We start from the raw sequence: 16372 nt of genomic DNA on the forward strand, positions 1-16372 counted from the left end.
CCGGTTCGAATCCCGAGCCGCCAAGGTGCCACTGAGGTGCCACTGAGCAAAGCACCGTCCCCACACACTGCTCCCCGGGCGCTGGTCATGGCTGCCCACTGCTCACTAAGGGTGATGGGTTAAATGCAGAGGACAAATTTCACTGTGTGCACCGTGTGCTGTGCTGCTGTGTATCACATGTGACAATCACTTCACAATTTATTTATTACAATTTATTTTAATTTAACATAATTTAGAAGTCCTTGCCATTATTCGGAAGTTATTACATAGTGCTCACTGCTCTAGCGAGAGCAGAGTGGCGGAGCTCAAGTTTGCTGGGCCCATAACACAAGTTGAGTGATCAAAACCACATCTTCAGCTTTGAGTTCTTGCTCATGAACCCATATATCCACTATGTTTCCTGAAAAAATACATGTATGAAAAGAGCATCAGTGTTTTTGCTATGTTTTGCTTCAAAAGCCTTAATAAAAACATTATTAGTGGGTCTAGAATGTGGTGTCCTAGTATTAAGCACACACTAAGATTATATATCAAGACGTTTGGTTTTTAAATCACCCTTAATCCTTTTACAGTGATTAAACAAGCAGTGCTGAATATATAACTATGTTAAATGAAAAAACAAGCAGAGGTATAAATAATATGATTTTTTAATCAGAAGAAAGGTTTTTAAAAATTAAACAATTAACATGACAAATGAAAGCAGTCTAAACAGTACTCACACATGCACTGTGTAAATGTTCATAACTGTCAAAACCAACCTTTCGGAACAAACATTAATTAAAAAAAAAAAAAAAAAAAAAAAAAAAGTGATCACAATAGGTGGCTACTCTTGTCCAGATTTTATTCTGAATCAGAACAATGTTCAACACTTCCCCAAAGCATGAAAAAATAAAATTCCCTTGTAGTTCCCCATCCACATTATGTTGAGGAAATCATGTGCACAGTTCACATTTAAAATATGTCCTTTATTCCAACAGATTATTAGACACTTGATTCTAAAAATACTTTTAGTTTTTGTGTACAGTTACATTACACTTTTTTTTTTCCCCCACCCCTCTCCCTTTATTACAGGCCAAAGAAATCCCAACATAGTGAAAGCCAAACATGAAGGCGAACTTCTAGAATCAATCAAAACCATACAATCAGGCTTTTTACATTAAACATAAAAAAATTGTGGGTAGGTCCTTGATGCTCAGAATACAATTTTTAAACATTTAACAAAAATGCAACATTCAAGGGCATGTTCTACTGCAGCAATGTTTTGGTTCTCCAGGTTCTGTGTAAAAAGTCCATCAAACAGGGAGAGATGGTCACCAATGCATTTGTTCAGGTGTCTTGCATACCTGATGGGCAGAAATGAGTGGTCTGCACTGTGTGTATGAATTTTGTTTAAAAGAGAATTAAAAAAAAAAATAAAATAAAAAAAAAATAAAATAAAAAGAATCTTCATTTTCAGTCACTCTGGAGGTGTTAAATGGTCACTCCATGCTCTCGGGGTCTGCCTGGGCCATGTAAGCATCCAGCTCAGCGTCCAAGTGACCCTTGGTTTTGGACATGTATGCATCCAGCTGATTGTCCAGTTGCTCCCGGGTCACGACTGGTCGGCCAGAACCTCTGCCTCTACCCCGGCCACGACCTCTGCCAGCAAAACCTCCACGGCCACGGACACCTCCACGCCCTTAGAGAGAAGATGCGAACATGTATTTAAACTCTGTAGGGCTCACAGAACAGGAAACAGTGTCAAACCAATTCAGGTTCAATTCATTCTTTGCTCATATCTAATGATAAACCCTTCCCAATGTTGGGTCATGTTGGGTCTATGTTGGGTCATTAGTCATCTGTGTGTGCGCTTACACAAACAGCCTTACATGGAGATGAGTCTAGTCTCAGGTGGAACGTGTGTGTTGCACTATCTATGTGCTATCCTCGATCCTAATGAAAATTCTAAATTCAAAACCACGACCACTTGCATGCTGTCATTAGTTTCAGGGGGAGCGCAGAGTGCAAGGCAGGGATTAAATAGGCATTAAATATTATTAAAAATGACCAGTAATCCATAAATCTAGATATCTAGAAAAGGTATTAAAAATACCGCAGACCCAATAAATAAAATAAAACAATCTGTAATTAATCTGCCGGTCTCTGGGCACTTCCAAGTTTACCAAGTGCAGCGTGCATCAGTGCCCAATCCGTACCACCAAATGGACAGAAACGATCAGGCAAGTGGTACCAATTGGGTACTGACCGCATGCATGGAAATGACATGGGGTGATCCTAGTCTGTCTGGTACCCTGTGGGATAATGGGACCAAAATAAATAAATAAATAAATAACCCTCTTCGAACTCTGGGGGGACTGCATGAAGAACATGCCTCATCTGTGTGTGTGCTTAAATTCTCAAAGTGTAATTCACCATACAATTTAATAACTACAAAGTATAGTTATAAGCTACCTCAAATGATAGTCTGGTAATGTTCACCTAACTGCAGTTGTCAAGGGTATAATCGTATCTTAGGTTCATCCCCAAACATTAGGTCTTGGTGTGCCCTGATCGGCTTTCAGAGTCTCTCTGTATTGACTTGAGTTCATTGTATAACTGTGTGAAAGGTCATAGACCACAGAGGCTCACACATACACAATATTACAAATCTACCTCACAAAGACAGGATCCACAGCCATAACTGTACCGGATTCAAACACTGCATGCTTCCTGTAATGTACCTCATTTACTTGTACAAAATGGTCAGTGAACCACACACATACAAATAGCTTTCATTAATTGTAACTAATTTAGAATGTTCAATTAAAATCACAATATTTGGGTAGAGCTCTTTGAAACAAGCGCTGTTAACAAGGAATTCGCCATGATGTAGGAAAAATTATCCTGCTTAACCACATGAGTTATCAGATGCCAGTCTCACCTCGAGCTCCAACTTTGCCAGCCCCTCTGCCCATATGTGCGGCACCCCTGCCAGGGCCACCCCCGCGTTGACGCATGCCCCGCCTCAGACCCATGCGACCTGGGCCACCACGGCCTCGCATTGGACCCATACCTTAAATGAAACAAGGGAAGAGAAACAATCTTTTTTAAAGGCCACTTTCATCAAATTGATGACCCTGCCTCATCAACTACATTTGTCCAAGGGCTAGAGATTTTCTCGGCACACTCAAGGGCCAGATGCTCTTCTAAAATACAATATTATTTTATAGTAATAATACATATTAATATATTATTATTTGATGTATTAAATAATGGTATTGTGGATTGAGGTCATTTCAACATTTTTTGAGGGCTGATGGTTTAAAATAAATAAATAAATCCTGAACTTTTTTTTTTTCCCCATGCTCGGGAGGTGAACAGCAACACACATAACTCTTTGGCCCCTGGGCCCAGATACATGAACAGCCTGATATATAACAATAACCCTGATTATCATTATTGTCAAGCAGGCTCCACAGGTTTAGTCCCCTATGAGCATTTTTTTTTTGCGTAGACCCTTAAATGATAAATTATGAAGAATTTTGTGAAAATAAAAGGGAAACATTCAGACAAGAGATGAACAAACCCAATACAAGTCTATATTTTGTGCAGAGCACCAGAGCTCTTAAGACCCTGGGCCTGGTAGGCGTGTTCAATAATCCATCCCTGCTTTTAACTAGTCACTTGACTGCACACATATTTTGAATAAACTCTAAAGTCACTGCTCCCTGGGCACCTGCTCACTGCTCACTCAGGGTGATGGGTTAAATGCAGGGGACAAATTTCACAAATGACAATCACATTTTAAATAAGATGCTCACATGCTGCCTCATGACAGACAGATGTTCGAGTGTATGTTAAAATTAGAATATCTGCCCGGCAACACTGCGGACCACACATTTACCATGCAAAAAAAAAAATAGAACCTGATTAATATTTAAGATTTTTTCACAGCCACATTGGTAAGTCTGACCCGGTGCCTGAATCTATTTGTGTTGCCTGCCAAAGAGAAAGGAGAGGTGTCGTTGGCCAGGAATTCTCATAAATCCCACAAATACCAGTAACACCACAACTGGGACTGACATCATGAATACATACAGGCTGGCAGTCTTTTGTGAGATGTACTGGTTAGGGCTGCACGATATATTGAAAAATGATCTTTATCGCGATAATATTATAGAAATAGAAACGGCTCTTTTCAAGTGTAAAATGTAAAAATGTAATTCAAATATAGTACCTACTCAAGTAGTATGCGGACACAGCATTAACTTATGTGCCAAGCATTTTTGTGTCCAAATTTGACCAATCTTTATACCCGCCTCCCAAGTAGGTGATATAATGCTATTGGCTAGACTGGGCCATGTAATGTTTAAAAAAAAGACATATTGTGATTATTGAGATCAATATTGCGATATGCGATTGCGATATGATAAAGGACACTTGCTTGTATATCAAAGAAAAGTCGCATACTAATAGTGAAATGTTTAATTTCAAAGTGAAACATACAAACTACTTATAACAACCTAAAATGCCCAGTACTTTCAAATTACAATATTCTACAAAATTTAATAAATCACAAAAAACTCTTTACATTACTTTCGTACGACAAACCCTGGTAAGGCTAAACAACTGTTTTGATTATATTTGGCCATTATAAAATACCGTAAAATACCGTTCTTATGTTTAACCAAAATGTTGTTTGGAGGCTGACTTGAACACAGGGATGCATAGCTTTGCTAGCTTAGCTAAGGTTAAGATTTGTAAACTGAGGTGAATTTCTTTAGGAAACCTTCAAAGTTTGAGGAAAGTTAACTAAACAGCTAAGAACAGTCTAAATAGTTAATGCCTACGTTTAGCCAAAATGTTGTTTGGAGGCTGACTTGAACACAGGAATGCATAGCTTTGCTAGCTTAGCCTAGCTTAGCTAAGGTCAAGACTTATAAATAAAAACGGGATTTTATAATGGCAAAATAATCTGGTTTGGAGCGTACAGCGTTTCTACAGCCCCAAGCAGCTCAAGAGTGATGCATTTTTATGCACTTCTCTCCATAGACATGTATATGCTTCACGCCACAGCAGAGCCTATCGCAATATGGCGGCGACGTTGACGTACGATTCAGCGCATCATGCAGCGTCTACCCATATGTCTCCGAATTGAAAGTCATGTGACCAAACACGTTGCATCCGCCTGAAGTGAAACTTCAGTCAGCTCGCAAACTTTGAGAAAATGAGAGAACGGATCGGATATGTCGCCGATCCAATCAATGTACAAATCATTTAAATCGCAGCTTTTTGCGTTCATGTAATCGCACAGGCTGACATCGCGATTACGATTGCGATTAGATTAATCGTGCAGCACTAGTTTACATGTTAATATTAATTTTTATATATGTGAATGTTGACAATATGTTAGTGTTTCCACTACATACTTATTTATTTGAGGCCTGTACACTTTGTTTAAGGGTTTAAGTCATTCATAATGTTTTAAAGTCTAAATATTTGCAACTTCCTTGACATATTGTTTCTTTTTAGCCTGAATTAGATCAGATGAATGTATATTAAATGTTTATTTTAGAATGATCATTACATATATAAAAGATTTTTTTTAATAGCTAATAATCATTTAAAAAGCAGTTCTCTAAGGAAATGTTATATTGCAAGAAATATAATTATCGCAATATTCAACAACAATATTGCATATTTTCCCCAATATTGAGCAGCCCTAGTACTGGTTTCTCTTGTGCATGTGACTCCCTACTTCTAGTTTTCTTGGTCAGTCTGACAATCAGCTCATTTCTGCTTGTATGTATTCACTCATAAAATGGGAGAAACTTTTTTCTAATTTGTGGAAGTCAACCCTGCACTGACACTATTCGTGCTCACTCTACCCTGGAAGGGTGTTCCCTCTGACCCACTCCTTCCCTTTTCACCAAAAGTTTACCTTGTGTGCACAAAGGTTCATACTGTATGTGATTTTGGGCTATATAAGAAATCAATGTTGTGAACTGGTGTGATCCCAGCCACAGCAGCAACCTGTTTTGAGTAATAAAGCAAGTAATCCTGTAGGCCAACAGGGTGTGTTCAGAGTGACACTCAGGTGGTGATAAACACTCTTCTCACCCCTCAGCGTGAGCGCTCCTCTTGCTACTGCCCCACGACCACCACGGCCCCTCAGTCCCCCACGCAGACCTCCTCTCACACCCATGATGAATCCCCGGCCACCAGCTCCACCACGCATCAGGGCTCCAATGGGCCGCCCCAGTCTGGCCTGGATGTTGCTCTTTCCTAGACGCTGCTTCAGGCTCTGATGTTGAAGGGGAAGCAAAACAAATTGGCACCATACAATACTTCTTGCACTCTGAAGAAATTAGCAACCCCCCCCCCCTCCCTTTTCCAATTTTAATGGTATTTAATGCTGTTTTTTTTTTTTTTACTTGAAATTCCATCTGAAATTCTTATAATAGTAACAGCTGCATTTAATGACTCTGGTTGTTCTACTCCAACTCCACTGTGCTGTGCTGTAATGTGCATCTTTGCATGCAATGTCAGTTTTAGTACATCCTCAGTAATGTTCACCTGTTTGTGCTGCAGGGCGGCCTGCACAGAAGGCCGGTTTTCCATCTGCTGCGCCAGGCGGCGGTTGCGGGCGCTGGCCATGTGCTGCTGCTGCATGGCGGCTCGGATGCTGACAGCTGTCGGCTGCTTGCTCTTCAGCATGTTAGTGAAGCTTTGGGGGAGAAACATGGGGCAGGGATGGAGTGACAGAAAGAAAGAGAGAAAAGAAAAGAGAGGAGGCGGAGGAAAAAAGGAGGAAGAGGGATGTGGGAGGTTTCCAAATCAAATCATTTCACACGCACTGAGACAGACACCATGGACGCGCCACAGCCAAGCTGCGGCCTGCCAGTGAATGCCCGCTGCTTTCTTCCTTGTTAAAATCTCTCTCTCTGTATGAAGTCTAGACACCCCAGATGCCTGCTGGCAACATTTCTCTATACAGAAACAAAGAGCAGAGGTGGGAAAAGGGTGGGGGAAGAAAGAAAAAAAAAAAAGAAAGTGTGTATGTATGTATGTATGTGGGTGTATGTATGTATGTATGTATGTATGTATGTGGGTGGGTGAGTGGGGAGAGACAGAGAGATAGAGATACAGAATCTGAGTGACTGCCACTTACGGGCCTCCTGTTCCTCTGTTACTGGACCCCACTGGGATAAGAGGAGGAGGACCGGGGCGGAAGGGGTGTCTGACCACCCAGCCACTTACAGCCCAGACCGTGGCTTAAGTGTCCCCCAGTCCAGCAAGAGCACACCCCCGGGTGACGAGGGAAGGGGGAGAGAGAGTACGGTCACGTCTGGACTTGGACTGGAGGCCTTGTTTTGGTGGAAAGCATCCAGAGAAAAGAAGTAGGTGGGAGAAGAAAAAGACTCAGATGAAAGAGAGAGAGATTGTGAGAGGGCAGGAGAGTTGGGGACATTTTCTTTGCCCCAAAAATCATTCCAACATGTAGAGGGCAGCCCCACCCAGAGGAAGCTGGAGCCGCCTTACCTCTGCTTAGCATTTTTGACATTACCCTCTCATATTAACCCTGGGCTCCACTGCTCACACAAGATGGTCAATCATCATTTCAACAAAACCAATGGGTTTTTAATAATCATCATAAACACCCGGACTGTCTCGTCTGAGCAGTGCAGCCCATGTGGGCACTCTATAGTCCAGGTCAGGTCTGGTATGTCCCCCTCTGTGCCTTCCATAGGTCTGCTCTCTATCTTCAGGCTCCCATAAAAGCTGTCGGGGTGCGTGGCGCCTCACCGCTCGTTCAGGGACACCTTGGTGGTGCTTTTCAGCACAACTTTTTGAGTGGAGGGAGCACTCATTATGGCTTCGGATGTGCGGCCTGCTGCTGCAACAGAAGGAGCGTACAGATTAATAAGAGGTAATGAGGTGTAATAAATAAAAAATGATTACTGTGCATTCAGAAGAGTCCATTTCTAATTACATGTATTTTACTACACTGCTAAAAAGAATAAAGGAAACACTTAAATAACACAATCTAACTCCTAGTCATCCAAACTTCTGTGTCCACTTAGGGAGCAACATTGACAATTTCACATGCTGTTGTGCAAATGGACAACTGGTAGAAATTATAGGCAATTAGCAAGATATCCCCAATAAACTAGTGGTTCTGTAGGTGGTGACCACAGACCAGACCTATGCAGTCTGGCTGATGTTTTGGTCACTTCTGAATGGTTTCGCTCTAGTGGTTGCATGAGACAGGCTTTACATCCCACATAAGCTTCTCAGGTAGTGCAGCTCATCCAGATGGCATATCAATGCAAGCTGAGGCAAGAAGGTTTGCTGTGTGAAGGTCTGTCAGCGTAGTGTCCAGAGCATGGTGGCACTACCAGAAGATAAGCCAGTACATCAGGAGATGTGGAGGAGGCCGTAAGAGGACAACAAATCAGCAGCAGGACTGCTACCTCCGAACCTCCAGCAAGCCACAAATGTGAATGTGTCTGCTCAAACGGTCAGAAACAGATTTCACGATGACCCGACGTCCACAGGTGCAGCACATTTGACATTTGCAAGAGAACACAAAGTTTGGCACATTCAAGGAGAATATTCTACAGCCCTCCATGTGCTCTCCAGAGGTAACCTGACTGCCATTAGGTATAGAGAAGAGACCCTCAGACCCCTTATGAGACCATATGCTGGTGCGGTTGGGGTTCTGGGTTCCTCCTTATGCAAGACGATGCTAGACCTTATGTGGCTAGAGTGTGTCAGCAGTTCCTGCAAGACAAAGGCATTGATGCTATGGACTGGCCCGCCAATTACCCAGTCATGAATGTAATAGAGCACATTTGTCGCTCCATCCACACAAACGGCACAATGCACCACAGGCTGTCCAGGACTTGCTGGATGCTTTAGTCCGTGTCTGGGAGGAGATCACTCAGGAGACCATCCGGCACCTCATCAGGAGCATGTCCAGGCATTGTAGGGAGGTCAAACAGGCACATGGAGGTCACACACACTACTGACCTAATTTTGACTTGTTTTAAATTCATCAATAGGATCAGCCTGTAGTGTGCTTTTGCACTTTTGTTGTCAGCACATTGAACTATATAAAGAGGTATTTATTAAGAATATTTCATTCATTCAGATCTAGGATATAATTTTTTGTGTTTCCTTTATTAATTTATTTTTTTAGCATTGTACAATACTGTACAACACAATGGATCTTGTCTAGTTTGTTAACTTGACATTATTTCCATGCTACAGTCCAGCCTTATCCTCACAATGTAACATTACAACTATAATCTCATTATGTTAATACCTTTTACTCACTGAATATTGTACTAATATAAAACACGACATTGTGCCTTAATGTATGAAAATTTACAGAATTAGTAAAATATTGAAATTTGTAAACAGTGAAAATATTTTCGAAGAATAAGACAAAAAACATAAAAATGATTACGGTCACAGCAGTAAAGTAGACTGTAATCTCGCAAACACTTATGGTAAAATAGGTGAAGTTTGATGAAATAGTGGAATGTGGGTGAAGCCAAAGGGTCCGTACTCACTCTGCTGGAGGTGCTTAAACGAGAGCGGTGAAACTAAGCAGGAATCGGCCTCAGCTCTGGGTTTCCTCACAAGCTCTGCTAGCGAGGTTCTTGGTTTCTCCCTCTTTTCTTAAAATATACCCAATGTAACCTAACTCAGAAACAGTCTTTTGGCTATAGTAATCGCTAACTCTACGTGTTACTCAGGAGAAAATGGCCCCTACTAAGGAAAATGGAGGATGGCGTCAAACTGCACGGTTTTCACGCAATACGCGGGGCACGTCCATTCGATTCTTAGCTCATAAACCTCGCAAGGTATCGCGGGGTATGATATATAGATCGGTGACTTCAATTTGCGCATGCGCAAATTAGCATTTCGTCAAGCTGTCGCGATATTTCAAACCAAGGGTCTGGGCTGTTGTATTTGCTGGACCAAGAATAGAAACATGGCGTCTTTGGCAGTACTGGAAACACCTTCGGGTAAAGACGCAATAGCTGAAGGGTTGCTGGAACTTCTGAAACCCGCCGTTCAACAGCTTGATCTTCATGTACATTCCGTCAGGTAATGTGCACGTATTATGGTTTTGCCCGTTAGAAGCTGACATGCTCTCAGCGGTCCCTTGATTTCCCCATCCTGCATGCCTTATTTCATAAAATAATGTTTCGTGTTTGTGAAGCATGATGTTTAAGATAAGAGCGTCTTAACTAGAGACGGGGAGCCAGTAATAGGTTTGAGGTTAAGATTGATTTCTGATGTGTATATCATGATGTGGTTTTATCTCTCCATCTTCAGAATCACTACAATTTCATTGCTTTCAGTTTGGCTGGTGTGTGATTGTGCTGTGCTGGTAGAAATGGGCCTTGTCTCACAGTGTCTTGCTCTCCAATCTTAGAGACCAAAACAACAGATCCCCATTACCAATTAACAGTTTTCCAGATTACAGTCTGATTTAAATAGCTGCATGTTTAATGAATGCTTAATATTATCTTTCCAGAGAGAGCCAAGTGGAACTTCGAGAACACATTGACAATTTAGCTGCTGGTACGTTGCTAAAATATTAAAGTGAAACACAGCTGTAACACTCTTAATGATTCCGTTTAGAGGAAGCATATTCTGACCTTCAGCTGCCATTTTTGTGTTAGAACTGTGTAGAATCAATGAACACCAAAAAGTGGCCCTGGACCTGGATCCCTATGTTAAGAAGCTACTGAACACCAGGCGCAGAGTGGTGCTAGTGAATAACATCCTCCAGAATGCCCAGGTTGAAGACTGCTACACTTACATTTCCATTTTACTGCCATTTGAGATTGAGATTCACATACACCATCATGCATGGTATGACATGCAGTGAAATTCTTATTGCAATGCCCAACCATTAAACAGTATAAGAAAAATAAACAGTATGCCAATAGGGATAAAGGTACAATGCTTATTATTTTATACAATCTATGCACTTGTACTGCAGGTATATTTATGCACTTTTCTGATGCACGATGTCAGACTGACTGGAGCAACAAATGTAACAGTGATCATTGATGAGTATTTACAATACAACATATTATGCAAACCATATTACAACATATTATGCAAACCATCCCAGCCCACCAATGTAAATATATTGTAGACAGAAGTTAATATTTAACCCTTTAATTTAGATTAGTAACGTTATACTTCAGACACATGCACTGAGCAGCTGTTTAGGGTCCTAGCAATTCTAAGCAAATTCAGGTTCACCAGTATTTAGGGCTCTTTAGTGCTGCTTAACATCCAGAGGCTAATGTCCTTTGTCCTTGCAGGAACGGTTACGGCGGCTCAACCACAATGTTGCCAAGGAAACTGCCCGAAGGAAGACCATGCTGGAGACATCAGGCGCATTCACGCCTCGTTCTCCCAGCAAACCCTGATGCCACACTACTACCTAAACACCTGTGGACTAGAAGATGCAACTGCGCAATGAAGGCTGCAGCTACTTTACACTACCATCATGCTCACATGCAGAACATTCAAGTGGATGAATTATGCACTAGGAGGAATGGCATTGTTGCTGTGAAAGCATGCTGGGTTGCTAAATATCACAAATGTTATCCATGCTTCATTCTAGATGTTACAGTAAAGCCAGATTACTTCTTGCAGTGGTGCCTCATAAGCACTAATGCTTAAGCAAATACAATTATGTAAAAAGAGTGATTTATGTATGACCCCAAAATAAATGACTGAAATAGGTTCTATGCAAAGGGTTATTATTTAATAGCTTTAATAGCTGCAACATTAATGGCTTTAAATTTGATCGTTTTTATTTGTCAAGCAACCCCTACATCTGATATACACAGAGTACAGGCCAAAAGTTTGGACACATCTTCTCATTCAATGTGTTTTCTTTATTTTCAAGACCATTTACATTGGTAGATTCTCACTGAAGGCATAAAAACTATGAATGAAATAAAAAGTGGAGACCTGGCCTCCACAGTCACTGGACCTGAACCCAATCGAGATGGTTTGATGTGATCTGGACCGCAGAGTGAAGGCAAAGGGGCCAACAAGTGCTAAACACCTCTGGGAACTCCTTCAAGATTGTTGGATGACTACCTCTTGAAGCTCATTGAGAGAATCCCAAGAGTGTGCAAAAGCAGTAATCAGAGAAAAGAAACTAGAATATAAAAAATGTTTTCAGTTATTTCACCTTTTTTGTTAAGTACATAACTCCATGTGTGTTTATTCATAGTTTTGATGCATTCAGTGAGAATCTACCAATCTAAATAGTCAAAAAAATTAAGAAAACGCATTGAATGAGAAGGTGTGTGTATACACACACACACACACACACACATATATATATATGTTTTAAATTGCTAGTGAGAGAGATGCCCAATAATTATGGCCACACAAAATTTTCACAATTTGAATTAGGGGTTACTTTTGATGTCAGTGGTTTATTAAATGCTTGTGTGTTTAGTCATTTTGAGGCAACATCAAATTTAGACTATACATTGTTGTACACTGACTATTTTACATTGTTATAGTGTCATATGTTCAGTGTTGTCCCAAGCAATATATATACAGTACATACGCATACATACATACATACAGAATCAATCAGATCTTTGTTTATTATATTATGACAGTTGAATTGAATATCATTTAATTATGATAAAACTTCTGTCAAAATTCTTTAGATTTCAACCCTATTGAGCATCTGTGGGTGTCTATATGGGATGGGCTCAAAAAATGTCCGAGAATTTACATACTCTTCCTTAATTACCTTGTGTGTCTGTACACTTGCCAATGCTGCGGAAAGTTTTGTAGTTAGTAGATGAGTGGTTTTGAGCATGCTGCTAGGTTCATCATTGGAATATCCTTATTTTAAATAAAATAGCAATTCCCTTATAATGTAGACTGTACTTACTCCTTCACAATCCATAACAGCTGAATCCTAATCAGGGTCACAGCTGCTAGAGCCAATCCCAGAACATTGGACACATTGCAGTGACTGAGTACCAGCCCATTCCAAGGAGGACAGCAGTTATACACCATTCACTCACACACTCGTACTATGACCTGTACTATGACAAATGCTGTAAAAATGCTGTAAATGTTCAACGAGTATATCATAGCACACACACAGAAAGCCAAAACCCAGGTTTAACCCCACAACCTTGTAGGTGTGAAGCTACAATTCTCGGGGTCGTGCCTCTATGCATGCTCCTTTCAGGCTTTCTGAATAACAATCACTTTCACTAATCATCTGGTCTGTTTAAATGTGGCCACAAGAGGGTGCTGTTGAACTATTGGGATGCTCACATGAACTTTAATAACATCCCATTCTTAAGATTTTAAGAGTATGCATATGTGATATTGGACAAATCCTGGGTCATCCCAAAATGGAACAGGCCAGTCAAGTTTCTTCACACCAAACTCACTCATTCATATCTTTATGGACATTACTTTGAGCACTGGTGTGCAGTCATTTTGGAACAGGAAAGTTAGGAGCATGAAATTGTCCAAAATGTCCATGGTATTCTGAAATGTGTTTTCACTGGAGCAAAGGGGCCAAGCCCAACACCCAAAAATCAAACACCACACCCTAATCCCCCTCCACCAAACTTTATACCCAGCCCAGGCAAGCACCATTCTCCTGGAATCCACCAAACCCAGACAATGAAGATGTGAATAACATACTATGGGACAACTATGATTGCTTTTTAAGTTGCAGTGCATTTGCTTTTGTACATATGCTGCAATAAGTACACTTCAATCCATATCACTCATTCTGCGTTCTACATCTGTTGCACTGTTGTACAGTGCATGGTGTATTTAATGTTCATTTAATGTTCTACAGCACAAGGGTGAAATGCATTGGATTCACATTATCATGTTTTTCTTTATTATTTTCTGATTTTTCTAATGGTGAATACACCCCTGCATCAGCCTCTCCTGAAAGGCTACAGCCATCCCAGCCACATAATCAAATCTGCCTTAAAATGTGAAGTATGTAAATAATGAATGTTTTGAAAGGAGAGAGCTTATGGGGCAGTGCAAGGTGGCCGCTTGTCTTCAGAGCAGAGGAAGGATTCAGGAGAGGTCAGAGGTTAAAAAGTTAGAAAGCCATGAAGCATTAATAGGAAACATTGAACAGTTGTAAGTTCTTCAAATAAGAAAGTGGAGACAAGCAGACTTTAAAAAGTAGATGGTCAAAGTCATCCATTTGGATGGCTTTAACGCAGTCATAATGTAATTAGAGTATGTCCTGTTCATTAAGCAGGACACTGTTCAAATACAACCTGAAAATGTGAAGCTGACAGGTTCAGTTTTAAAGAGAAACAGCCGGTTGATTATGAAGGGTCATGCAATGCCCTAGATGCTGAATGGCCTTTTCACTGCAGACCATCAATTATCTGAGTGGTGATTGAAGCATAAATTAGCACCAACACTGCCTACCATAATCAAGGGACCTCAAATGACTCAAAAATAACCCAGTGATCATGAATATTTATGAAAACACTGCTTTACGGCACAGACACAGCTTGCTGTCTTGATATGGATGTAGCAGTTACATGAAAAACAACTTGTCATAGTGTCTCTAAACTGCAGGGATGGATGACCTGTGATAACCTCTCTTCACATGCATGAAAAGATAATTTGTCATGTGATAGTACTCAGAAATGTATCAGTTGCATTTTAACTCATCACCCACTGTGAGCAGTGGGACAGCCTTGACCGGCACCCGGGGAGCAGTGTGTGGGAGAAAACCTGGCTCAAGGTGACCTGAACGGCACTTTGGCAGTTGATGGTTTTCCTCACTTCCTTAGGCCACACAGTATGCTCATTCAGACAACACTACAGTCCCTGAAAAATGTTTGTCGCTTACCTAATTTGTAGAAACACCTGCTATTAACCTGACTTTTAATTAATCATTTTGTGTTAGAAATAGCTCAATTGAAAAGCTAAAACCCTACCACTGTTTAATGCATTGAAATTAATTAGTTTCACTAATTAATTTGTCTTTAATTTGTCTTCTTGACAAACTTTAAAAAGATTTGTCATTTAATCAAGACAGAAAGGTCACATTTTGGCAAGACAAAAGTTTTGTCGCCTATGCAGAAATTGAACAAATTACTGCAAATACAAAAATATGTCAGCAAATTAAGTAGTGGTGCTGTGAGATCCAAATTTAATATCTTGTATGACTTCCATGAGCTTGATGGACTGCATCCATGCGGTTTGGCAAGGATTCATACAATTTATTGATGAAGTCATCAGGAATAGCAAAGAAAGCAGTGTTGCATGCCTCCCAGAGTCCATCAATATTCTTTGGGCTCGTCTTCCATGCTTCCTCTTTCATCCTACCCCACACATGCTCAATGTTGTTCATGTCTGGTGACTGGGGGCCAGCCAATCCTAAAGCATCTTGATCTTCTTCGCCTTGAGGAACTTTGATGTGGAGATGAAAGTATGTGATGGAGCACCATCCTGCTGCAGAATTTAGCCTCTTTAATGGTTTGGAATATAAAAGGTAGCTAAGATTTCTTGGTATTTTAGACTATTGATGTTGCCTTCCACCCTGCAGATATCTCGCACACCCCCATACTGGATGTAACCCCAGACCATGATTTTTCCGCCAACCAAACTTCACTGTTTTCTGGGTGACTTAGGATCCATGCGGTCTCCAGTAGGTCTCCTGCAATATTTGTGGCAACTATGGTTTAATTTCAACAGAAGATTCATCTGAAAAATCCACCTTCTGTCACTGTTCCAGCATCCACTGGAAATGCCACTCGGTTTTCCAGTGGTCTTTTGTATAGTGCTTGCTCCATTCGACCATGGAGGCCATTTCAAGACAGAATCCGACAAACTGTTCTGGTTGACCAGGTCTCGTGGAGCTCTGCTACAGTGAAAAATGGGCTGGCCTTGGATTTTTGAGACAACATACAGTCCTCTCGAGCAGTTGTCTTGAGGGGTCTGCCTGTCCTGGGCTTGTCAAAAACGTCCCCAGTCTCTTTTATCCTCTGTACTTGATGCTGAGACACATTGAAGGTGTCTGCAACATCAGAAGTCTATCTGGTCTTCAGCCTCTTGGTAATCAACACTTAGTCTCAGGGTGAATCTTAGGCATGTTTGTAGAGGTCTAGTTGCAGTTGATGTGAAGGTCATGTGTACTGGGGTTCACCTGAGACTTAATTGATCAATTTTTAGTCACAGGTGAAGCTCATATGACAAGGTGACAACACTCATGTCTTTGCAAAATTTGACTAAATGGGCTTTACCAAGCTTTGAATATTAGAATACTTTTGACAGTTTCCCAAGCTGTTGGGAATAAAATTTCTTGTAAAAAAAATCT

The 16372-nt window shown here is 40.9% G+C and overlaps 2 protein-coding genes across 3 annotated transcripts; one reads left to right on the forward strand and one right to left on the reverse strand.

Annotated features, from left to right (window-relative positions):
- Positions 1–629: 629 nt before the first annotated feature.
- Positions 630–9813, reverse strand: chtopa (chromatin target of PRMT1a). Of its 2 annotated transcripts, none has more exons than XM_028964415.1 (6): positions 9558–9813; positions 7786–7876; positions 6556–6706; positions 6100–6283; positions 2921–3052; positions 630–1678 (listed from the first exon to the last, which is right to left on the reverse strand). In XM_028964415.1, the coding sequence occupies exons 2-6, from the start codon at positions 7848–7850 to the stop codon at positions 1479–1481; spliced, it is 732 nt and encodes a 243-aa protein (XP_028820248.1). In that variant the 5' UTR covers positions 7851–7876; positions 9558–9813; the 3' UTR covers positions 630–1478. The 2 variants fall into 2 exon arrangements, with proteins under 2 accessions (XP_028820248.1, XP_028820247.1); XM_028964414.1 differs by having other exon boundaries at positions 7786–7873; positions 9558–9812.
- A 125-nt stretch (positions 9814–9938) lies between these two features.
- Positions 9939–11760, forward strand: snapin (SNAP associated protein). Its single transcript, XM_028964417.1, has 4 exons — positions 9939–10098; positions 10532–10578; positions 10680–10798; positions 11334–11760. Exons 1-4 carry the CDS (start codon positions 9983–9985, stop codon positions 11439–11441), a joined length of 390 nt encoding a protein of 129 aa, XP_028820250.1. The 5' UTR covers positions 9939–9982; the 3' UTR covers positions 11442–11760.
- Positions 11761–16372: the final 4612 nt, after the last annotated feature.

This window comes from Denticeps clupeoides, chromosome 20 (genome assembly GCF_900700375.1).
Source record: "Denticeps clupeoides chromosome 20, fDenClu1.1, whole genome shotgun sequence".
NCBI lineage: Eukaryota > Metazoa > Chordata > Actinopteri > Clupeiformes > Denticipitidae > Denticeps > Denticeps clupeoides.

Bases quoted from the DNA above. Each gene is read 5' to 3' on its own strand.
- chtopa (XM_028964415.1), bottom strand. From the start codon at position 7,850: ATGAGTGCTCCCTCCACTCAAAAAGTTGTGCTGAAAAGCACCACCAAG. The intron at 6,284-6,555 runs GTGAACATTACT...CTTCAACATCAG, and splicing joins CCGCCCTGCAGCACAAACAG to AGCCTGAAGCAGCGTCTAGG. The intron at 1,679-2,920 runs GTGAGACTGGCA...CTTCTCTCTAAG, and splicing joins TGGCAAAGTTGGAGCTCGAG to GGCGTGGAGGTGTCCGTGGC.
- snapin (XM_028964417.1), top strand. From the start codon at position 9,983: ATGGCGTCTTTGGCAGTACTGGAAACACCTTCGGGTAAAGACGCAATA. The intron at 10,099-10,531 runs GTAATGTGCACG...TTATCTTTCCAG, and splicing joins CTTCATGTACATTCCGTCAG to AGAGAGCCAAGTGGAACTTC. The intron at 10,799-11,333 runs GTTGAAGACTGC...TTGTCCTTGCAG, and splicing joins ACATCCTCCAGAATGCCCAG to GAACGGTTACGGCGGCTCAA.